Source organism: Macrobrachium nipponense, chromosome 31, assembly GCF_015104395.2.
Source record: "Macrobrachium nipponense isolate FS-2020 chromosome 31, ASM1510439v2, whole genome shotgun sequence".
Classification (NCBI taxonomy): domain Eukaryota; kingdom Metazoa; phylum Arthropoda; class Malacostraca; order Decapoda; family Palaemonidae; genus Macrobrachium; species Macrobrachium nipponense.
This window is the reverse complement of record NC_061093.1, coordinates 57375844-57399902: the sequence shown is the minus strand read 5'-3', so window position 1 is coordinate 57399902 and position 24059 is coordinate 57375844. Positions and strand designations below refer to the sequence as shown.

At 41.8% G+C, this 24059-nt stretch overlaps 1 protein-coding gene across 3 annotated transcripts; it reads left to right on the top strand.

Annotated features, from left to right (window-relative positions):
• Positions 1 to 537: 537 nt before the first annotated feature.
• LOC135207000 (structure-specific endonuclease subunit slx1-like) lies at positions 538 to 23797 on the top strand. 3 transcript variants are annotated; one of them, XM_064238623.1, is made up of 6 exons: positions 538 to 768; positions 2489 to 2678; positions 3896 to 3947; positions 12014 to 12199; positions 21322 to 21485; positions 23199 to 23797. In XM_064238623.1, the coding sequence occupies exons 2-6, from the start codon at positions 2497 to 2499 to the stop codon at positions 23428 to 23430; spliced, it is 816 nt and encodes a 271-aa protein (XP_064094693.1). In that variant the 5' UTR covers positions 538 to 768; positions 2489 to 2496; the 3' UTR covers positions 23431 to 23797. The 3 variants fall into 3 exon arrangements, with proteins under 3 accessions (XP_064094693.1, XP_064094695.1, XP_064094694.1); XM_064238625.1 differs by having other exon boundaries at positions 717 to 795; XM_064238624.1 differs by lacking the exon at positions 538 to 768 and adding an exon at positions 898 to 1040.
• The last annotated feature ends 262 nt before the right edge of the window (positions 23798 to 24059 follow it).

The following is a 24059-nucleotide window of genomic DNA, read 5'->3' as shown; positions in this document are numbered from 1 at the left end:
AAACTATAAATATTCACTATTCAGTGAAATGATATGTGAATTATATTTGATTTTGTGATGGTTCTTTTTATTTTGCATTTTTCCTTTTAACTGATCATGGTATTTCAGTATTAAGAAGTAGCCAAATACAGTTAGTAGTAAAGTAAAGTTCCCACTACAAGCCATATGCATTGAAAATAAGAAGATACATTTATACAAGATCCCACTGGATCAACAAAATCACAATGATGGACTGTATATTACTGAATAGACTGTTGGCTTGCTATTATTCTTTCTTAACCCATATATTTACTTTATAGTATATATAATATAATGAAAGGATATTATTATTTATTTTTATAGTTTTAATCTCAGTCCTCAATATCACTAAATTCACGGATATCTGATTTCAGATATATAATTATATATATTATAATATATATATATATATATATATATATATAGATATATATATATAATATATATATTATATATATATTATATATATATATGTGTGTGTGTTTAACACTAGTGCAAATAGACCTTGAATAAAATCCTATTGATAGCCGAGTTTGAATGTTAAAGAAAATTGAGGGATAAAAGACAATAACCTATCGTCTTAAAATATCATAGAACAGTCCACTAACGATATTGCATTCTGTTGAAAAAAAAAATAGATTCCTGAAAAGAAATTGACACTTGACTACTTGAATGATGTTATACCAAATTACTAGCAAAGAGGAAGAAGAAGAGAACTCGCTATTATCAAAAACCGAAATATAGCTACAGGTATTTGAATTTATATGTAGTGTAAAGGTATCAAAATTATGTTTTAACTTTGAAAAGAGTATTTTTTATAATTAAAAAAGAATAATAGGTGAAATGACCCAAAAAATAGCTAGTTATGAAAAGTTAAATAACCATATATTGGCCTAGGCCTCTATAGGTAGACCCAGTCGGTCACCCGCTCAATAACAATCTTATGAATTGAAACAGTTTGGAAAATTTTAATTTTTATGTCATTTAGCTATTGGTGATTGAATTATTCAAGAACCGCCAAGGTAGACCTAGTGACCCTTCTTTTGCATGCTGTCATACGTCGAGTTCGTATACTAGGTAGTACCTAGGCTAGGTAGCCTATACCTAACCCTAGACCTAAGCATACTACCTATTTAGCCTAAGGCATTAGCATAGGCCTACGTGGATTGCCCACATCTTAATTTAGAAATTTTCATTCGTATAATGAAATTGCACAGATTCCTTTATTTTGATTGCTGGATGTGTTAGCTAGTAGCTAGCTAGTATATTATCCTAGCTAATTTAGACCTATAGGTACCTACTATATCCAACATACAACTTCCGACGTTTTATTACAGTTGACTGATAAAAAATAATGGTAAATTCGTAATAAGCAACTAAATTACTACCTATAGGAAAAAGTAATTTCCAAATGAAACCCGATGCAAATTTCTTGCTTAGTTCTAAGCCCATACCTAGGTATAACCTAACCTAACCTAGGCCTAGAGCACCCTGCGAAATATAATCTTAGGTTACCCAAAGACTGGCCCCACCTGGCATTTGGTGACACTAGTAGTACTACTGTAAATTTTATAAGGTTAAACCCTAACCTAACTATACTCTGTTTTTTTCCATCTGTCCACCTGCCTGTGGTGTTTGCGTATGGTAACACTGCGTCCTTGGCTTTAGATAGTAGTTACATTCAGCGATTATAATAATATCCTATTTCGAATATTAACGGTGTAATTCGTATATAGTGAATTATTAAAACACTTTTCAGTTGTAAATGTACACCCAGATAACCTTTTATTTACCTAAAACTTACACATAGCGTAACTATCTAAAGCCCGGGACGCAGTGTTACCATACGCAAACACCACAGGCGGGTGGACAGATGGAAAAAAAACAGAGTATAGGTAGGTATAGCTTAGATGTTTGGTCGTACTTGGAACCTAACCTCGCAAATGTTTGAGGTAGCCTGTTATTGTACTGAAAAATTTGCTAGCTAGCCCTATATTTTGTTTATAAAAAAAAAATTCCTGAAGTCTATCTATCCCTCTCCTTCATTCTGGCAATGAGAGTTGCAGGGATGTTGTTGTCTTGACAATCACATAGTATACCCTAGGTATAGCACTTTTAGCTCTACAGTCCAAGGCATGAAGGTCATATAGGTAGATCTATATAACTACTCTGCAGCGAGCTAGACTATGGCAGTTTATGTTTTTCTATGCTGTTTTACCTCCTGAACAAGAATTCAAAGTAATATTTTTTCGGCCAGCTGTAATTAACCCGTAATTTACCGTTGAACTCTATCCTATGGTAAGGGGGATCCGATGGGAATCCGGGGTTTTGGGTGGGGTAAATCACTTGGGAGAAAGCTCACCGCGGAATACTTACATACAATTACTTTTATCTGTAGCAATAGTTTGTAATCATGAAATACATGTAAATATTTTTACGTATAAAGTACAGCACAACATTTTTTCTCCAGCTAACAGAATGTCGCAGCACGGGGAAGTGGTGGAGGATTTTTATGGGGTGTACTTACTCTACTGTATCAATCCGAAGTTCAAAGGGCGGACCTACATAGGTTTTACTGTCGATCCAAATCGACGTATCAAACAGCACAACACTGGAGTCAGAGCTGGAGGAGCTTACAGAACTAGTAATCGAGGACCTTGGTAAGTGTTATTAATTGTTTTTCCTCATTATTCTTATTCAGAAGATGAACCTCATTCATATGGATTAAACCTACAGGCCCCATTGACTTGAAATTCAAGCTTCCAGCAAATATATTGTTAATTTGAAAGAAAGTAGTAGGAAATACAGAAATAAGAGATCAGTTATTAGAAAAGAAAAAAATAAATTAAGAAATTCATAAAGAAATTGATAAAAATGTAAGTAAATTATTAAAATACAAGGAAAGTCTTTTAGGGTAGTACCTCATGACATCTTCAGCCTACCATCTAATTAAACAAAGGACTGACTGATTTGGATATTCTTCCACCTCTCTCTGCTCAGTTTACAACTTTTATTCTTTTTTTTTTTTTTTTAATTTTTACATGTGCATTGGATCTTTCCCATACATCACCATGGAACTTGGGTTCTTTAGTTGTACGTAAATATGAATTTGTTGCTTTATTGTAGTCCCTAGCAACTCGAAGGTTATTTTTTAATAACCTTTTTTGTCTCTGAAGCATTTGTGAGTACAGGAGTAACTCAGTAGGCAAATTTTGCTCATTTACATTTAACCCTGAATATACAGTTGTTTGATATAAAATTTTGTTCTTTTTATATTTGCTTCATAAGCGTGATATGATCGGAAATCCTTTATAAGAGTTCTGATGACTGTACTTTTAAAAAAAGTTGCAAGGAGTTTTGTGGTAGTACTGTAGTAGGAGATTAAGCTTCATTGTTTGTCAGACTGTCCTCTTTTCTTGTTTATCCCGTCACTTCTTACTCCTTGACATCTGCCCACGTCCTTCATTCTTTTCACATCTGTTGTCATGTGGAGGAGTGGCCTCTACCCCTACTCCTCCAGGTTTGGGTCACCCAGACTCCAACAGTCCTCTCCCGTTTAGTCATCCAAGCTGGTAGCTTCTGAGGATTTTTAAAAGTAGCTGTTTTGCCTAGGAAGGATTTGTCGGTCTTGATTGGAGCGGATTAGTGTGAATACATAATCTTTGTAAAATATCTTTGAGAAAAAGACTTGAAACCAAATTATTTTTCACTGATTACTGTTTCTGGTTAAAGCAGCACTGTCCCAGGAAATGGGGCATAAGTAAAATAAGTTTCTATTTACAGTATTAAGAGTGTAGATTATTTGATATCTTCTATATTCAAATAGATTTAAACTAAATATTTGTTGTACTAAATTACAATCATTTATAAATTTCAGGGAAATGGTCCTCATTGTTCATGGGTTTCCGAATGATATTTCTGCCTTGCGGGTAAGTTTATACTTCACTGTGTTCCTTTCCAGAAACCCATACCTAAGTCTTAACTAAGGGCCTCCATCTCCCTGTTTAAAGATAACCTAAATAGTAGACATACGTGAAATCTAATAAGAAAAATATAATGCATGACAATTAATACAAAGTTAGAGTTATACTAGTATTAGATACTTAAATAATGGACTACACATAATTAAAGAATACTGTTTATGACATGAACATACATGTATGTATAGTTAAGAGAAAAGTCTTAGCTACTGTGTATGGTACTGACCCTAAATTCTAGTTACATTTTAGCTAAAATATAAAATGAAAGATATTAGTTTTGAATTTTAAAGTGTAAATGTGTACTTAGTATAGGAAGAAGGTTAGCCTAATGTCTGTGATATTGTCTTGTTATTTTCACTCAACATAGTTACACATTTATCTGGAACAAGACAATAGAAGGTGGATGTTGTAACAAAGATTGTTTGAAATACCAAGCTCTGATATTAGGTTTTCTGACTGAAACAACTCCTTATATGTGCCTGAAGAAAGATTCTGAGGTTGTATCTTTTCAGATCCAAATTTAGTTATGTAACTCAACTAATTATATTTTGATGAAAACATTACGTAGCCTGAAGAGTTGAAGAATGAATTATTTTTTGTTTTGCACATCTTTTGAAATGCCTCAAGATGGTTTAACCAAAATAAATATTTTGTCTTCAGATATAACTTTATACTTAAGCAATATATGTTCAAAGAGTATTACCGTATTGCTAAACGAGCACTAAGTGTGAGGAGCGTGGAGTATGGAGAGAATTCTTGTGTGGATGAATTATGAAAGGGTTAAGATTAATTAGAGGTCTCAGTCAACCAATCAGGTTTTCAGTTGCTCTTCCCATGCTAAAAAAATTATAATTCAGGCTAAGTGTAAGAAAAAAATTTTTTTTTTCATACAAACTCTACCCTCCAACCTTATTGATTTTAGCAGGCCATGAAACAGACAGCTCATTTATACTAACATATCTGGTTATCCACCCACACATGTGCAAGGGTGACTGCTGTCATCTTTATTTTAAGAGGGATTGACGTGGGATGATAGTACAACCGCAAAATATATTTAATCATAAGTGTAATGGGATCGTATGAAAAATTTGATCTTATTAAAAAAAAAAAAATATTCATCGGTAATTTGCAGTACCATGCGAGGGTGCTGCTTCACTTTCCCAGTCCACCTACATTTATGGAAGCTATTTTAGAATAAAAAAAATCACACTTTTATTGTAGTGTCTTACCGAACAATTATAGAGCCGTGATTTTCCACGAGCGGCAGGATACTAAATTCAAATTTAGCGCGTCGGCGTCGCCAACACTGGTGGTGATGACGTCATCTCCCTCCACTCGCGGGAGAACCAGGTACAACTGCCCAGGTGAATGCAATTCTTTTCCTGCCGGCGTCCGGTGAACATCGGTGGTCGGTGCGGTTGGATAACTTTGCTTCGCTTTTTTCTTGTGGATTTGATCTTCGGAATTGGTGAAGTACTTCTTTTTTGGCGTTTGTTTGTTATTTTGCTTTTTATTTAGGCGTTGCCATGGGTCGGGATTCTTAGTTGCCGTTCGGGAGTTAGGTTTTGCATCTCAGGATGTAAAACTAGATATCCAAGCTAGAGTTATGATTCTCACACTAAATGTGTTAAGTGTAGGGGACAGGTTTGTTCAGCAGATCGAACATGTAACGAGTGTAGTGATTGGACTGATTCTCAATGGAAGTTTTTTTAGTTCATACTCGGAGAAATTAGCTAAAGACAGAATTAGAAAGCAGCGCTTAGGGAAAGTAGACTTAGCTCTGCTTCGTCTTGCGTGCATCTGTTCCTTCTGTTTCTCCTCAAATTGTTATGTCTCCTTTAACTACACCTCCTATTCCTCCTACTAATCCCACTTCTCCGGCTTCCCGTGTAGTTTCTTCCGACACCATTGCCAGTCTGGAATCGAGGTTAGATCAGAAATTTTCGGTACTAGCGAATACGGTTTTTGCAACTTGGTAATTCAGTTAAGACGTTTTTTGGAGAAAGGGCCTCAGGTAAGAGTGTAGTGAGTGGCGTACGTGCTGTCCTGACACGTCTCCTAGACAAAGGTCACTGTCCAGCTCCCCCGCACCGGGGAGAAGACATACCGGAAGTCCAGGGAGTCGATCGGGATTTGCCCACAGACAGGCGCCTCTCTTGTTGAGCCTGTTGCGCCTCAACAGGGCTCGGTTAAGCGTTGGAAAGGTGTTGCGGTCAGACGGCTTTCAAATGATTCAAGCGATTCGTCTCCGGTCGCACGGCGCTCTTGGCGAAGATTCGCCCGTTTCGCGTCCCTTAAAGAGGCGTTCAGGCGCCGATTCTTCGCCTCCTCCAGTCAAGCGGTATAAGGAGCCTGAGAGTAGGGTTGCGCCTCGACCGTTAGCGGCTCGTTCGTCGCCTCAATCTGTGCCTTTTTCGGCTCCATCTACTAGTAGAGATTGTGGTTTTAGCGCTGTAGCTAGCAGTTCTAAGGGTGTTTCTTTAGGCGCTTTTTCGTCTGTTACGCCTGATGCGCCTGTTTCGCCTCGAATTTCGGCGGCTCCGAGCGAGCGCAAGGTAGTTTTTCCGCCTCCTGCTGAACATTTAGGCTCTTCCAAGCCTACGTTAACTGTTTTTGATTCGTCTCTGGCGCCTTTGCGCAAGCAGTTAGAGATGTTAACCAACTGGATGAATGAGTCCAAGGGTGGTTCGAAACCTTCAGATCCGGTTGTAGTTCCGTCTACTTCTTCGGCGGTATCGGAGAATGAAGAAGAAGTAGATGGAGGGAGGATTCACATCACCTCTCGTGTTATTCACGTCTCCTTAGATTTCTTCTGGTATCTATCCAGATTATTTTGAGAAAGCGGCTACGCGCTCCCCAACTTCGACTTTTTTGATGAGGAGGAAAACTTCAGACCCTCTCCTCCCAAAACTTGTTCTATCTAAAGCGGTTAGACATTCGTTGAAAGAGACGGAGAAATGGATGTCTATGAAAAGAGACTTAGGGAAGGCTCTTTTTGCTTACCTCCCTCTAAGTTGCTTCGTAAGAGGTATAGGTTTTATGTAACTGGGGAAGCTCCTTCTCTGGGAGTTTCTGGCCTCCTCCCAGGGAGACTTCTCCAGTTTAATCGACTCCTCTAGAAGATCTGCTTTCGCCGCAGCGAAAGTTTTCTTTACAGCGCCTGAGTTGGACCACGTTGTAAAGAATCAATTTAAACTTTTGGAAGTCTTTAGCTTCCTTGATTGGACTATTGGCGCTTTAGCGGCCAAGATCGAAGACTGTCCTTCTCTTTCCCAGGAGTTAGCGGAGGATTGGATTGGTGTTCTGTCCTGTGCGGACAAATCCATTAGGGATGGATGTGATGAGTTAGCTTCGCTCATCGCCTTTGGTACCCTTAAGAAAAGGCAACTTTGGTGCTCCTTTGCTTCTAAAAGGGTTACGTCCCAACAGAAGTCTGCTCTCTTGTTTGCTCCTTTTGTGAAAGATAACCTTTTTTCCAGACGATGTAGTGTTGTCAATTTCGTCTGCGCTAGATAAGAAATCTACTTCGGATTTACTGGCACAGTCTACTAAGAGACCTAAAGCTCCTGTGGAGACTGTTCCTTCGGTTTCTCCTCTGGCCCAAGCGCCTTTTCGAGGGAGAAAACCCAAGCGCTTCTTTCGGCCGAAATCGAATTTGCGACCTCAGTCTAAGGCCTCGGCCAAGTTAACAAACCTTCCAAATGAAAGCTCGGTTCTTCATGCACCATTGGAGCCAGGCTGGCTCTGTTTTGGGAGGAGGAATGGGAAAACAGAGGAGCAGAAGCCTGGTAGTGCAAGTACTCAAGTTCGGCTATCGTATTCCTCTCGTTTCACCTCCCTCGCTCTCACCTGTGCCAAATTCCATTCCAGGCATACTCTCCGGGCTCAGACAATTTTCTGGCGCTAGCCGCAGAAGTGGAAGCGCTTGTTTTCTCAAAGAAGCGATAGAACAGATAGAAGGGGATTTTCCTCAGGCTTTTACAATCGCCTTTTTGTAGTTCCCAAGTCATCAGGGGGGCTGGAGGCCGGTTTTGGATGTGAGCGGCCACCCTGAACGTTGCATGTCCAGAAAACAAATTTCATATGGAGACCACTCGGTCGGTTCTGGAGTCCATCAGACAGGGGATTGGATGGTCTCTCTGGACATTGCAAGACGCTTATTTTCACATTCCGATACATCGCGAATCTCGGAAGTACCTGAGGTTCATGTTCGAAGGCAAGGTGTTTCAGTTTCGGGCGCTTTGCTTCGGACTAGCGACCGTCTCCTCAAGTTTTCACCAGGGTTCTATCCCCGATAGGAAGCTGGCTACACATATTAGGAGTAAGAATCTCCCTCTATCTGGACGATTGGCTTCTCCGTCGGTGGTAATCAGAGAGTCGGTGCATGAAGGACCTTGGAACAACTCTGGATCTTGCCAGAAAGTTTATGGGAATTCTTGGTCAACAAACAGAAGTCCCCAGTTGGTTCCATCTCAGAGCATCCTTTATTTGGGGATGATTCTGAATCTGCAATCAAGTTTTTCGGGCTTTTCTGTCCCCGAAGAGGGTTCAAGGCTGTCTGGAGACAGTTCAGGAGTTCTTGGACAAAAAGGTAAGTTCTGCCAATCAGTGGATGAGGCTCTGGGCAAAATTGACGTCAGTGGAGAAATTTGTGACGTTGGGAAGACTGCACATGAGACCTCTGCAGTTTTTTCCTGAGAGCCTCTTGGTGCAGGAAGACACAACCAGACTCGATTACCTTTCCTGTCACAGATCAAATAAAAGAGGACCTAAGGTGGTGGCTCTCTCGAGCAGGTTGAAGAAGGGTTAGATTTTACGACCCATCCTCCCGAACCTACAGTTCTTTTCCGACGCATCGGACACAGGTTGGGGAGCCCTACTGGGAAATCAACGGACTTCAGGAGCTTGGTCGGAGAAGGAGAAGTTCCACATAAATGTAAAGGAACTGTTAGCAATTTTCTTAGGGCTCAGACAGTTTCGGAGCTTAGTAGAAGGCCGAGTAGTGGCAGTGCATTCCGACAACTCCACGGCTCTCTCGTACGTGCGGAAACAGGGGGGGAGGGGACTCAGTCTTTCTCTCTGTACGAAGTAGCCTAAGGATCTCCTCCTGTGGTCAAACGAAGCGAAGGTTCAGCTAGTCCCGAGATTTGTTCCGGGAAAGATGAACGTCCTGGCGGACGAGTTAAGTCGTCAACAGCAAGTGTTACCTCTGGAGTGGACTTTGGACAACAAGATTTGTCAGAAACTTTGGCGCCTTTGGGGACGACCGTCAATAGACCTGTTCGCGACATCGAGGAACAACCGTCTTCCTCTCTTTTGTTCTCCAGTCCCAGATCCTCTAGCTTGGTCGGTGGGACGCAATGCTGTTGGGATTGGTCGGGTCTGGAAGCTTATGCATTCCCTCCGTTCGGTCTAATAAGAGAGGTGCTGAACAAGTTCATGTCGCACAGCAATGTAACGCTAACGTTAATCGCTCCCTTTTGGCCCAGGAAAGAGTGGTTCCCGGACCTTCTCCAGTTGTTAGTAGACTTCCCCAGACTTCTTCCTCCAGAGAAGTGGCTTCTCAAACAACCTCACTTCAAGAGGTTCCACCAAAACTTGTCCGCTCTAGCTCTGACAGGGTTCAGACTGTCCGGAATCTTGTCAGAGCGAAAGGATTTTCAAGAAGAGCTGCAGAAGCTATCGCTCGTTGTAGGAGAGAGTCTTCTAACAAACTCTATCAAGGGAAGTGGAGAATCTTCAGAGAGTGGTGTAGAAGTGCTAAAGTCTCTACTTCTGCGACCTCTTTAACAGAAATAGCAGATTTTCTTCTATTTCTTAGGAACTCTAAGAAACTGGCTCCTTCGACGATCAGAGGATATAGAGCCATGCTCTCTTCGGTTTTTCGACATCGTTTTTTTTCAGGTTTGGATATTTCCTCCAATTCAGATCTGTCGGACCTCATTAGGTCTTTCGAAACCACTAAGCTCCCGCAAGATACAGTGGCTTGGAACTTAGATGTGGTGCTTAAGTTCCTCATGGGGCCACCGTTTGAGCCTTTGAAGTCGGCTTCACTCAGGAACTTGACTAAGAAGGCACTCTTTCTTATTGCACTAGCTTCTGCTAAGCGTGTCAGCGAATTGCACGCTATAGACAAAAGAGTCGGTTTCTCTCAAGGCAATGCTGTATTTTCGGTATCTTTGACCTTTCTAGCCAAAAATGAGAATCCTTCTAATCCTTGGCCGAGGAGTTTTTGTGGTAAGGAACTTATCTGATTTGGTTGGACATGAGGAGGAGAAAGGCTCTTATGTCCAGTCAGGGCTATTAAGCAGTATCTGTTTGCCACTAAGGGTATCAGAGGACAATCTTCTAAGCTCTGGACCTCGGTTCAAAATCCCTCTCGTCCTCTTTCTAAGAATGCTATATCGTTCTTATTAGAGAGCTTATCAGGGAAGCTCACTCGCAGTCCGAGAACGACAATCTTTCCGTTCTGAGAGTTAAAGCTCACGAGGTTAGAGCAGTGGCAACTTCTTTAGCATTCAGAAAGAATTTATCTTTAGCTTCGATTCTTCAGAGCACGTTCTGGAGATCGAATTCGGTTTTGCGAGTCATTATCTCAAAGAGATAGAAACGGTTTTCGAGAATTGTAAACGTTAGGTCCGTGGCTGGTTTCTGGCATGGTGTTGGGAGAAACGGCACAGGGGTCGTCACCTCTATGCTAACTTTTCACCTTGAATAGGTTGTCGTTCAAGGGAAGCTGGGGGTACTGAGTACCTGGGATACTCACCAGTCTGTTAGGTCAGATTTTACAATGGTTGGGTATATATGTTTTTAAATCTGGTGTGGTGACAAATGTTTTGTATGATTGAATTTCTGGTCTTAGCCCAGGGCAAGGGCAATCTTTGTTGTTACTATCCTCCGTCAGTCAGCCTTGACTCGCTTGAACTACGGAAGGATTCCACTCCTGTAGAGGCTAACTTTGGTCAAATTCCAATTCCTCTACAATAGTAAGAAGAGCACCGACCAGAGGCAGTAACAGTCTGCTGTAGCTCTCTTACAAGGTAAGGTACAACAGACACCTTGAGTGTTTACTGGTATTGCAATAAAATGTAACCATTTAAAAATACTAGTGGTCCACTGAATCCCACCTTCCCATAAATGTGTAATCAGCTCTATAATTGTTCGGTAAGACACTACAATAAAATGAAACATTTTCATTATTAAAATGAAGTTTTATTGTATACTTACCGAACAATTATGATTATACCCACCCTCCTCCCTTAGGTGGACGGACGGGCAGAAAGAATTGGATTCACCTGGGCAGTTGTACCTGGTTCTCCCCAGCGAGTGGGAGGGAGTGACGTCATCACCACCAGTGTTGGGCGACGCCGACGCGCTAAATTTGAATTTAGTATCCTGCCGCTCGTGGAAATCACGGCTCTATAATTGTTCGGTAAGTATACAATAAAACTTCATTCTAATAATGAAAATTTCATATTAACATTAAACAGTAAACATGGATAAAATTTTGCTAACAATGTGAACTGCTACACATAAAATACAGTCCTACCAAATCATATACGTATACACTTTTTCAAGATTAATATTACCTTACCTTCCAGTTATAGAAGATAGAGCAAGCGATCATTGTTTATAAACTTGATATAAGTTTTATATCCCACTTGATATTTCTCTAGTTGCTGGAGGCTTCCAGAATTTTGTTCAAAGCAAACTGGAATTTTTCCATATATAATTAGGGAGTGGCCAGAACTGACCCTCTTATGACATTTGGGTTAATAATCTGGTTTTTGTAAGACTTATTTGTCACATTATTGGACTTAGTATGCAATAGCTTTGTCATATTAAAATTGTTAAGAAATTGTATGGTCATGAGATCATTTCAATTTAACAAATTTTTAGGAATATTTTAGGGATACATATATCTTAATATTGTGAGTATAACTAGTCATATATTCAGACAATTGTTGCAAAGTAAATAGAGACTGACAACGTTGAATCTGCTCTTTATATTGCAGTTTGAATGGGCTTGGCAACATCCCGAAAAAAGCCGTAGATTACGAAGCGTTGACCGTAAGAAGAGTAGTGAAAAGAAGTTTGACTATTTAATAAAAGTTCTTGCTACCATGCTACGAACCAAGCCTTGGGCACGTCTTCCGTTGACCATAAGGTGGCTGAAACAAGAGTATATGAAAGAATTTCCTGTGAGTATCATTCACGATTATTATATTAATCTCTTAATATTTGTTTATGGAGCTGAAAACATAAAAAAAGATTTTGACAAGATATATTCCTTTATATGTTAGTGGAATGGTTATTAGTATACATGTAATTTTACTACATTTATGAGATGGTTGAAAATAATGTCGAAAAAATGTGTTCCATCAAATTAGGAAGCTCGTACTTTTCAGTTGGCATTTCACATAGTCAAGGGTCTTATTACAGTCAATGTATAAAAAGAAAATGTGGTTGAAAATCAGCAAAACATCTGATAAGGAAGTTCCAGTAACATCTGTTGTGTGCAAATGTAAAAGTTTGCTTTAAGAGTTCCGACCTTGCATTTCTTCTGATTGGTATTAAGAAACACTAGTGTACTATAGTGAAAAAATCATTATTTTAATGTATGACACTTACCTGGCTGGTATATATATAGCTATATTCTCTGTTCCACCTGGCAGAAATTTTCAAAACTCACGGCAAACGCTAGTAACCTATTAGTAGTTCAGGATACCACCACCCCGTTACCGTGGCGCTAGCGCCAGGAACCGTTCCCACTTGGGCCAGATTTTTTCTGCCAGCCGAACCGGCAACATTGTTGTGGTTCCCTGCTAGGATTTTCTTCTCGTTGCTGACTTTTCATGGAATTTTTGGTATCGTACTTGGAAACGTTAGCTTGGCATTTGCTTTGGATTGTTCTTGGAAGATGTCTGACACTGGTAGTATGTTTAGAGTTTGTGTGAAAGATGGGTGTAAGGTAAGGTTGCCGAAGGCTTCGGTCGACCCTCATACCATTTGCAAGAAGTGTAGAGAGAATGTGTGTACTTGGGAGAGTAGGTGTGTTGAGTGTGAGAATTTGTCAGAGAAGGAGTGGAAGATATTTATGAAATATGTTGAAAGGCTTGAGAAAGATCGTGTAAGGAGATCTGTTTCTCGTAGTGAGAGGTCGAATACTTCCAGTAAAAGGAGTGAATGTGTTTCCTCTCCAGCTCCTTCTAACGTAGAGTTGGTAGTTCCTTCTCCCCAGGTATCTCCTGCGCCCGCTGCTGTATCGGAGGGGACGAACGATACACAGATTGTTAAGGTGTTCGCTGCCCTTGCGTCCATGGGTGACCAAATACAGCGTCTTACGGATAAAGTGAGTGCTTTTGATGTCAGTGAAAGTGTAGTGGAGGGGGCGTCTGATCGTCTCTCTCGTGCTCCTAGACCTAGACCTCTGTCAAGCTCCCAGACCCAAGGGAGAAGGCATGTCAACAGTCGAAGGGAGGCGAGAGAGGTTTTACCACGGTCAGGCGTCCCTTCGGACAGTCCTGTTGTAAGATCCCAGGCTGTTGCAGTTCGCCGCAGAAAAGGCGTAACAGGGAAGTGTGCGTCCTCTGATGGTTCGACATCAGAGCGCGAACATCGGTACTCGGTAGTGTCTCGCCCCCTCAAGAGGACATTAAGGACATCAACTACTCAAGATAGACGTGCTCACGATCGTGAAGCTTGGAGCAGCCCGGAGATTTTGTCTTCCTCGTACGACGAGGACATGGTTCCAACCTAGAGGAAGAAGATTGTGCGATCGAAAGAAGACTCGGTATGGCCCGTACGTTCCTGGATTTCGTCAAGAGACTCCCTCCAGTCCTCTTGCTTGTCCTCTCCTCTTCTCTCTCCTTCGGGTAGAGTCCAAGATCGCTCTCCTTTGCGTCCTAGTCCTTCTCGTCTTCCTCCTCCTCCTACGGCTGTTCATCAGGAAGATAGTACGAAGGATTTCTTAAGAGAAATGCAGTCTAAGCTTGCAGTTCTCGTCGATTCATGGGATGCTCCTTTGCAAGGACCTGCAAGGCGTAAGGACGATTTCCTTCCCGTTAAGTCTTCCAAGAAGACGGAAGACAAGTGTTTGCGCGCTGAGGATTTAGGACGCACGGGCGCTACGAAGACGAACGATCGCGTAGTGTTCCAGGACGCAGGAAGAAGAAGATTGTTTCGGAAGAAACAGGACGCAAACGTTCAGGACGCGGAACCGCTGGTGGACGCAGGACGCAGGCGGCAGGAAGCAGACGTATCTATGATGGACGCAGGACGCAAACGGCAGCACATCGATTCTTCCGTGGTTGTAGAACGCAGATGGCAGGACGCAGAGACTTCGTTGGTGGCAGGACGCAGGCGGCAGGACGTTAATCCATCAGCAAAGCATTACAACGATAGTGATCTGCAAGACATTTCTTCAGCAGAAGAAGAAGTGGACTTTGTTGAAGAGAAGAATGTTGAACCGTCTTCGGATTACAAGATCCTTACTTCACGTCTGCTATCTATTTTTGAAGGGGAATTTCAGCCTACGGCGCCTTTATCTCCCGTCTCAGTTTTCTAAGACTAAGACTCCTAAGAAGTCCTCTTTTCTCAAGATGACTGTGTCGATTTTGGCCAAGAAGGCACTGCAACGAGTGAATAACTGGCTGAAGGATAAGAAGGAAGCGGGGAAATCCTCCTTCGCTTTTCCCCCAGCCAAGTTAGCATCTAAGTCTGGAGTATGGTACGCTACTGGAGAAAGTCTTGGCCTGGGAGTACCTGCCTCCTCCCAGGGGGACTTCTCCAGTATAGTAGACAGTTCGCGCAGACAGGCGTTGCAGTCTGCCAAGGTCTGGTGGACTTCGTCCGAGTTTGACCATCTTTTTAAAGGAATTTTTAGGACTTTCGAAGTCTTCAATTTTCTAGATTGGTCATTGGGAGCGTTGGCGAATTCCTTAGAAGACGAAAATGCACAAGATATGGAAGTGGCTAAGAGCATTATGTCCTGCATGGACAAGGCTCTCAGAGATGGAGCAAATTAACTGGCTTTATTATTCGCAGCAGGAGTTTTGAAGAAGAGGTCGCTTTTGTGCTCATTCGCTTCTAAAGGCGTTTCCAACGCACAGAAATCAGAGTTGATGTTCTCTCCCCTTTCAAACCAACTGTTTCCGTCAGAGGTTATTAAGGATATAGCTCTGGCGCTTTCTCGGAAGGCCACTCAAGATTTGCTCTCTTCATCGGTAAGGAAGTTTTTACCGTCCAAGTTGGTGAAGAAAACTCCAAAAGAATTTAGCCCTCAAACAAGGCCTTCTCAACAGCCCTTTCGAGGCAGAACTTTTGCACGACCCGCCTTTAGAGGCAAGAGAGTACCAGCGAAAAGAGGAGCCAAAACCACCTCTAAACAATGAGAACTCAGTCCTCCAGACAGCAGTAGGAGCCAGACTTCAAGAATTTTGGGAAGTTTGGCAGAACATGAAGGCAGATCCCTGGGCCGTCAGCGTAGCTCGGGAAGGGTACAAAATTCCCTTCTTAAAGAAACCTCCTCTCGCAACATCTCCGAGAGCCCTGGGGGCAAATTACAACGATTTAGTGAAGAAAAAGGCTCTGTGGGAGCAAGTCTCTTCCATGCTAGAGAAAGGAGCCATAGAACCTGTTCTGAATCACGAATCTCCGGGATTTTACAACCGGCTATTCCTGGTTGCGAAGTCCTCGGGAGGATGGAGACCAGTGCTGGACGTAAGTCAATTGAATGTTTTCGTGGAAAAGACCAAATTCACTATGGAGACGAACGATTCAGTACTGGGAGCGGTACATCCAGGGGACTGGATGGTTACCCTGGACTTACAAGACGCATACTTCCATATTCCGATTCATCCAGGAAGCAGGAAGTATCTAAGGTTCGTGATTCAGAACAGGGTCTTTCAATTCAAGGCCCTGTGCTTCGGCCTTTGCACAGCCCCCCAAGTGTTCACGAGGATGATGTCCAATGTAGCAAGATGGCTGCATCTAAGAGGGATCAGAGTGTCATTTTATTTAGACGACTGGTTGATAAGATCCCAATCGAGAAGTCAATGTCTGGAGGACCTGAAACAAACGTTGGACTTAGCAAAAGACCTAGGTCTTGTGGTAAACCTGGGAAAGTCGCAGTTGAATCCCAAGCAACAGATAGTTTATTTTGGGGATTCAGATATCGTCAGCGACTTTTCGGGTTTTTCCGTCCCCCGAAAGGCAAGCCCTATGCATTCGGAAGGTGCAGGACTTCCTAGAGAAAAACCGATGCCCAGCAAGAGAGTGGATGAGTCTACTGGGCACACTCTCTTCGCTAGAGAGGTTCATTTCTCTAGGAAGACTGCACATGAGACCTCTACAGTTTTTCCTGAAAGATTCATGGCCAAGAAAATCGCAACCGGATTCCTTCCAGTTTCTAATTCCTGCCAAAGTGAAGGAGGAATTAAGTTGGTGGCTAACCCAAGGCAGGTTAGCAGAAGGGATGTCGCTTCAACAGAAGAACCCAAACCTAATCTTGTTTTCCGACGCGTCGGACGCAGGTTGGGGAGCGACATTAGGCCCTCAGGAGGTGTCGGGTCTTTGGAACGAGGAAGAAACAAGTTGGCACATAAACAGGAAGGAACTGATGGCGATTTTCTTGGCCTTGAAGCACTTCAGAGAGTTGATTCGAGACAAGACAGTGCAGATCAACTCGGACAACACCACGGCTCTGGCATACATCCGCAAACAAGGAGGGACTCATTCTTTTCCCCTCTACATGCTGGCAAAGGAAGTCCTACTTTGGGCGGAAGAGGAAAACGTCGTTCTGCTCACCAGGTTCATCCAGGGGGAGAAGAATGTGGGAGCGGACCTGTTGAGCAGAAGAGGACAACTTCTACCGACAGAGTGGACGTTGCACCTGGAGGTATGTCAGAGCCTGTGGAAGTTGTGGGGCCGTCCAGTAGTAGATCTTTTTGCGACAGCCAGAACAAAAAGATTACCAACCTATTGCTCTTCGGTTCCAGATCAGGAAGCAGTGGCGGTCGACGCCTTCCTGATGGATTGGACAAACCTAGACGTCTACGCTTTTCCTCCATTCAAAGTACTGGGGAAAGTTATGAAGAAATTCAGGGAGAGCCAAGGAACGAGGATGACCTTAATACTAGCTCCGTTTTGGCCGGCCCAAAGTTGGTTCACAGAGGTACTGGAATGGACAATAGATACACCAAGAACTCTTCCTCTAAGAGTAGATTTACTCAGACAACCCCACTTCTACAGATTTCACAAGAATACCCTCGCTCTGGGGGTCTGACTGCGTCAGACCTATCGAAAGTCTTGTCAGAGCGAGGGGATATTCTAGAGAGGTGGCCAGTGCAGTGGCTAGAGCCAGAAGAACCTCCACAATCGCAGTATATCAGTCGAAGTGGGAAAATTTCTGTAAGTGGTGTAGGAAGAGGAAAGTGTCTTCATCCAGTACCTCTGTGACCCAAATCGCAGACTTCCTCCTATACTTAAGGAAGGACTTAGGATTGTCAGTGTCTACAATCAAAGGCTATAAGAGTATGTTGACCTCAGTGTTTAGACACAGGGATCTTGATATCTCTAATAATTTGGACCTTAGAGATCTGATTAGGTCATTTGGTACTAAGAAACAGCCGCAATGCAGGCCTCCTGCTTGGAACCTCGAAGTTGTCTTGAGGCATCTAACCTCTAGTAAATTCGAGCCTTTAGAGAAAGCCTCTTTGAGAGATGTGTCTAAGAAGACTATTTTTTTAGTCGCTTTGGCAACGGCTAAAAGAGCTAGTGAGCTTCAGGCCATTTCAAAGAAAGTGGAATGGAGACATGGTAATGCAGTGAGTTCATTCCAGGAAGGTTTCTTGGCCAAGAATGAGAACCCTGCGAATCCTTGGCCAAGATCCTTTGATGTCTTGGGTTTATCTGAGTTAGTGGGACACGAGCAAGAAAGAGTTCTCTGCCCAGTGAGAGCATTACGGTTTTACATTGAAAGAACAAGAGAGATCAGAGGGAATTCTGATGCTCTTTGGTGCTCAGTCAAAGACCCCAGAAGATCCATGACAAAGAACGCTCTAGCTTTCTTTATGAGAGAGTTAATTAGAGAAGCTCACATGTTGTGTCAAGAACAGAGCTTTGGTATCTTGAAAGTGAAGGCTCATGAAGTCAGGGCAGTGGCGACTTCATTGGCGTTTAAAAAGAATTTAGCCCTCAAAGAAATTATTGAATCTACCTTTTGGAGAACGAATTCAATATTTGCGTCTCATTATCTGAGGGATATTCAGACAACCTTTGATAATTGTCAGACGCTAGGTCCATACGTGTCCTCGGGTACAGTATTGGGCAAAGGAGTTACCACCCCATAACCTTCTTTTAAGCTAGTATTTTATCAGGTGATGGTGTTTGTGTTTATTGGTCGTCTGAGAAAAGTGTGTTTACTTTTATCAGTCTGGTTTGTATTATATTGGTGTGGTGTGTGTGTGTAGTTCAGGACTTGATCTATTACTAAGCTTGAATGCAGTGGCATAAGAGGGCTGTAGGGTTCTGTCAACACATTGGTCACGCCCAGTTGTCAGTTCCAGTCTTAGCTTCTTCAACATACAGGACACTTCCTTGTTGAGAGCTCCTAAGGTTTAAGCAGACTAAGAGGCAGGACCTATGAAGTCAGCTACCTTAGCAGGTAAGGAACCTAGAGTAAATTAATAATTTTAATTTTTTATACTCTAACAATGTTGCTGTCTTTGACCCACCTCCAAATGTGTCAATCAGCCATATATATACCTGCCAGGTAAGTGTCATACATTAAAATGAAGTTTTTATGTTAAAACAAAGTTGTTCCGACACGGCATACAAACCTTCGGTCCTTTTACAATAGGAAGGTTACTAGCGGCAGCTGGATAGGTCGTAACCTTTCGAACAAGGGGTTCGGTAGTTAACTGCTTGTCTGACAGGCGCGCGCGCGACTGGGAGGTAAACAATCACTTTTGCTTTCGGCCTGCTGGCGTGTAGACGTGTGTATCATCGCTCTCTGCCCGCTTCATCGTCGTGGCTTTCGCATGGTTGTGTTTTTCTTTTTCTATTTATCTAGTGAAACTGAATTGTAAGTACAATCATTTCATCTTTATTTCCATTGAATTCAATTGTGAATTAAAGGATCTTGGTTTCTCCACGCCCTCCGATTACCCGAGTGCCGGGACTGAAGGGCGTAAGTGCGGGAATTCATTTTTCCCAGAAATGATCCTCGTATTGTGTATGCTCGGTGCCGAGGGCGGGAGAGCGCTCGCTCCGAGCTTATATTTTGGTTGGAAATGTGTAGATGAAAATCGTAAGTAAGTACCCTTTTCATTTATATTTTTTTGACCTGTGTGCTCGTTGCCGAGCGAATGCGCTTGGCACGAAAACTTATTCTGTATGGAAGTGGAATCGCAAGTACAGTATTCTTTTTCATTTTCATATATTTATTTTGATTGTAGCAATACTCATTTTGGATCAGTTTCCGCTCTTACCCGGAAATTGATCCTTTCCCCTTTTTATTTGAATGAAGTGAAATCGCAAGTGCAGTATTCTTTTTCATTTTCATATTTTATTGAGATTGCATTATTTACTTGGATCAATGTTTCCGTTCTTACCCGGGAATTGATCCTTCCCCTTTTTATTTTGTATGAAGTGAAATTGCAAGCGCAGTATTCTTTTTCATTTTCATATGTATTTTGATTGCATCAATTCATTATGGATCAAGGTTTCCGTTCATAATCGGTAATGGATCCTTTTACCCTTGCGCTCGGTACCGAGGGCGCAAATGCGCTCGATCCGAGCCCTTATTCATTGTGAAGTGAATCGTAACCTTCGATGCGAAGGAGATGCTGCTTTGTCCTGTGAAAGCGCGACCGCGCTTTCTGAAGAAACTCGACATCCCAGGCTGAGTGTTGAAGACTCTTCGTCAGCACCAAGATGACCTAGAAGTACACTCCCTCGAGTTACACAAGAACTTCTCCGTGGCGCAGGTACTGAAGGCAGGGGTCTGGCCAGACCACTGGCACCTCCTACCTTTTGGATATTGCCCACAGGTCCTTGGATCGTTTTCCTTGGGACCCGTGGTGGCTGCTCAACACGTTGTGTAGCTAACCCAGACCCTAGCAGGCTGAACAGCATCGAGTCCTGGTGTGACTGTAAGAATAGATAAGTGAATGAGAGAGTGACTGGCTTCTCTTCCTATCTTTTTCTCCTCCTCTACCTGTGGGTAGAGGGATACGGTCATCACCTTGCTGTATAAGGACGAGATGCAGGTGAGCTACTCGACAGAGCCCCATCCTATCCCTTTCACTAGGGATGGGAGCGAATATCCACCACTTCCTCCTACAAGGTGGGGGGAAGTGGATGCCAACAAGAGACAAACCATAACTTTATGTTGCCTCTTGCAAATAGGAACTTGTTCTTGCTTGCTGGTACGAAGAGATACGCTTGCCTCTCTCTTAGTACTTGGTCCAGAGGTCTGACCATTGATCCTGCGGTGCACACCCCGATCAATCGGACAGAGGAGGCATTCCAAGGTTGGGCGAACACCAGTCTGTTCACAAAAGACTCAGATTCCTCCCACCAAGAAGTGAGTCTTCCTATTGTAAAAGGACCGAAGGTTTGTATGCCGTGTCGGAACAAATGACAATTTGTCCAAAATTGCATTTTTCCTAACTATACAAACCTGAGGTCCTTTTACACATAGTCCCACCTCATGCCACCCCTCACTCTGCAGTTTTTGCTTGGGCCAAAAGCAAAAGTGATTGTTTACCTCCCAGTCGCGCGCGCGCGCCTGTCGGACAAGCAGTTAACTACCGAACCCCTTGTTTGAAAGCTTACGACCTATCCAGCTGCCGCTAGTAACCTTCCTATTGTAAAAGGACCTCAGGTTTGTATAGTTAGGAAAAATGCAATTTTGGACAAATTGTCATTTTAATGTATACTTACCTGGCAGGTATATATAATTTAATGCCCACCCTCCTCCCCTCAGGAGACAGGGTTCAGAGAAAAATCTGGCCCAAGTGGGAACGTTTCCTGGCGCTAGTGCCACGGTAACGGGGTGGTGGTATCCTGAACTACTAATAGGTTACTAGCGTTTGCCGCGAGTTTTGAAAATTTCTGCCAGGTGGAACAGAGAATATAGCTATATATATACCTGCCAGGTAAGTATACATTAAACTTTGTTTTAACATAAAAACTTCATGTTTAAGTTCTGTAATAATTGATTCAAAGAGCTATTATAGAAGATGCAATTGGCTTCATTATTAGTACATGTCCACCCTCCCAATTTTCTTGTGCTTGATTTCTGCTTTATCTTTTTCAGGTAGGGATGGAAGCCCCTTTACATATGCCAATGGCCTATGGCCCTGTTAAGCCTCAAAAAGTGTCGTCACCTCAGAAACAAGCTTCTTCAGTTAACAGCAGCCAAGAAACCTTTTCAACTTGTATATTATGCGAAGAACTTATAAGGTCATCTGACTTAATGAGGTGAGTGAGTGTTATACGATTGAAAAGCAAAAAATTAAATGGTTCAAGTTTGTGTACTTTATGGCCCAATATATGATACACATTTTTGGCTGGAATTACTTTAATCTGGAAAAGGCTTCCTGTAGGTTGGGTAGGGTTGTCAGTGCACCTCATGTGATGCATTGTAGGCTTTTAATTAAGGTTCACTGCAGCATCCCTTTGCCCCTTTAGCCCCTTTCATTCCTTTTACAGTACCTCTGTTCATATTCCTTTCTTCCATCTCGTTTTTCACCCTCTCCTGGCAATTGTTTCATGGTGCAGCTGTGAGGTTGTCCTCATTTTACACCTTTAAAACCCCTTTTACTCTCAGTTTCCCATTCAGCCTTGAAGGACCTCATAGGTCCCAGTAGTACTTGATTTGGCCTAAACTTTATATTCCATTCCATTCCAGAATTTTTTATTTATTCATAAAGCTACAAATCTAGATAAAGGTTGAACTTACAAATTGAAGAACAAAAAATCCAGGAGAAAGTAATGATCCTCTGATATGTTATAGCCTTGACAGAATTATTATTTTTAAAAATCCATTGCTAATACGTAATAGGTATTAGCTTCTTATTACTCGTATCTATGTAGTAGTTACGCACATTAAATTAACCTCATACTTATACTGTGCATGTTCTATTTAGTGTATGTATGATATTGTGCTGTTATTACTACTTATATAATAGTATTGAAAGATAATAGTTAAACTATTGTTAGCCCTGTCTATATAATTTCAATGTGCTCCATAGTGACCAGTCATAGTTATATATATCACATATCAATCTCAACTTATTTGGAAAAGTAAGGGTGTATTTCAAGTGAATGTCACCAACTCACCATATCATTGTATGAAGGTTCTTGGATGAAGTGATGGTGGTATTTGAAGATGGGGGTTAGAAGCATAGCAGGAAGATGTGTATACACCCTAGAAAATCCAGAATGCTTCAGGGAGGATGGGGAGGATGTGGGTGAGGATAACATTCATGCGTAGTAGAATAAGGGCGTTTTACTTGGAGACTGCTCCTGCCGTTGGTATACTAGTATCTAGAGGATGTATCAAATGACAGTGATGATGCTACACCTGACATACTTAGCATTCCCAAGGTCATGAAACCACTACAGGTTACAACTGTAATAAGGAAGTGGTGGAAGAGTACCTTTATTGAGCTGTAGAAACATCATTTGTAATGCCCGAGTAATATTTATGATTTCTTCATGGCTGCCACCCCACTGCATCCAAGTCCATCACTGTCAAGTCATCCTTTACAATAATCCATATTGGAACACTTATCCACATTTACAGACAATACTTTCATTGAACCCTTTTCAGTTAGTAATTTTGGAATTTCTTCAGCTTGCTCACACATCAGGTTTCATAATATAGTGTAGGGACTTTCATTGTGGCAGGGGAGAAACCTGTGAGAGTGGCTCAGAAAGTCTTAAATTTTATGTCTTCTGTTTTCACCACCTTGTGAAGGAGGTATTTTTTTTTTTTTTTTTTTTTTTACAGAACGAGTAATTTTTATTAGGGGGTTAAAATTATGGATAAATTCTTGTGTAAGGTTATTGGAATATATATTTATGTACCATTTTTGTTCTTATTTCATGTTTAAATTTTATTGATTGTCCTCAGACTGATGGCTCTAATGAATGTCAAATGTAATATTGCTTTTGCTGTACCCATTTCAGATGCCTAAAGTCAACATGCAAGATGACAGCTCATGTGAGATGTCTCGCAGGTCACATGTTGAATGATGAAAGTCCGGATATATTACTACCTTTAGAGGGCCAGTGTCCAGATTGCAAGAGCGTTCTATTATGGGGTGACCTGGTTAGGCTGAAACGCGGTTGCTACAGAGAATCTGAAGACGTAGAAGAGCACTGGGCAGAGTCACTCACAAGGGATGATGATACTACTTGACAGTGATGCTTTTTGGCTACAGATTTTCCATTTTCACTTACATTTCCAGGTACATATATTGTCTTTGCTGCTGCTGTATCTCCTTAAAACATATTCTGAAGTTGCTCTCGATATAGATCTAATAGTTGACACTTGAGGCAGTGAAAAGAGGGAGATGGAGTGGTTGGACAGCAAGATAAGAGTCAGAAAGCTAAGGAGACGAATTACAATGATCTAAAGTTAAAATTGGGAAAAAAAACCCAGAGTCGCAACAGGAAGTAATAGATAAAGACAGCAAGAATGAAGAAAGGAAGTAGGAATGGAGGTAAAGTAAAATAGATGTACGTGTATGTAGTAATGAATTGTAATAAAAATTCTAACAGCTGTAGATATAGTATTGATTTTTCATGAATATTAATATGTAAAGGTGACAGAACAATATGACCAATTACCTTATTAGACTAATACCGACTGAAAAATTTACATAACATACTTGGATTTCTGGGAAAGTGGAGAAAAGGGTACGTTACTTTTTATTCTGGGAAAGAGGTGAACACTAAAAAATGTTGTATATTCTCACCCATACAAAAAGCACAAACATAAGCCATGCCTTTATTGTGATTGTCTCTAACATCTGGGATTTAGTTTTC

Coding starts and splice junctions, on each gene's coding strand:
- LOC135207000 (XM_064238623.1), top strand. CDS start 2,497: ATGTCGCAGCACGGGGAAGTGGTGGAGGATTTTTATGGGGTGTACTTA. Junction 12,200..21,321: donor AGTATATGAAAGAATTTCCT/GTGAGTATCATT, acceptor TATCTTTTTCAG/GTAGGGATGGAAGCCCCTTT. Junction 21,486..23,198: donor AGGTCATCTGACTTAATGAG/GTGAGTGAGTGT, acceptor TACCCATTTCAG/ATGCCTAAAGTCAACATGCA.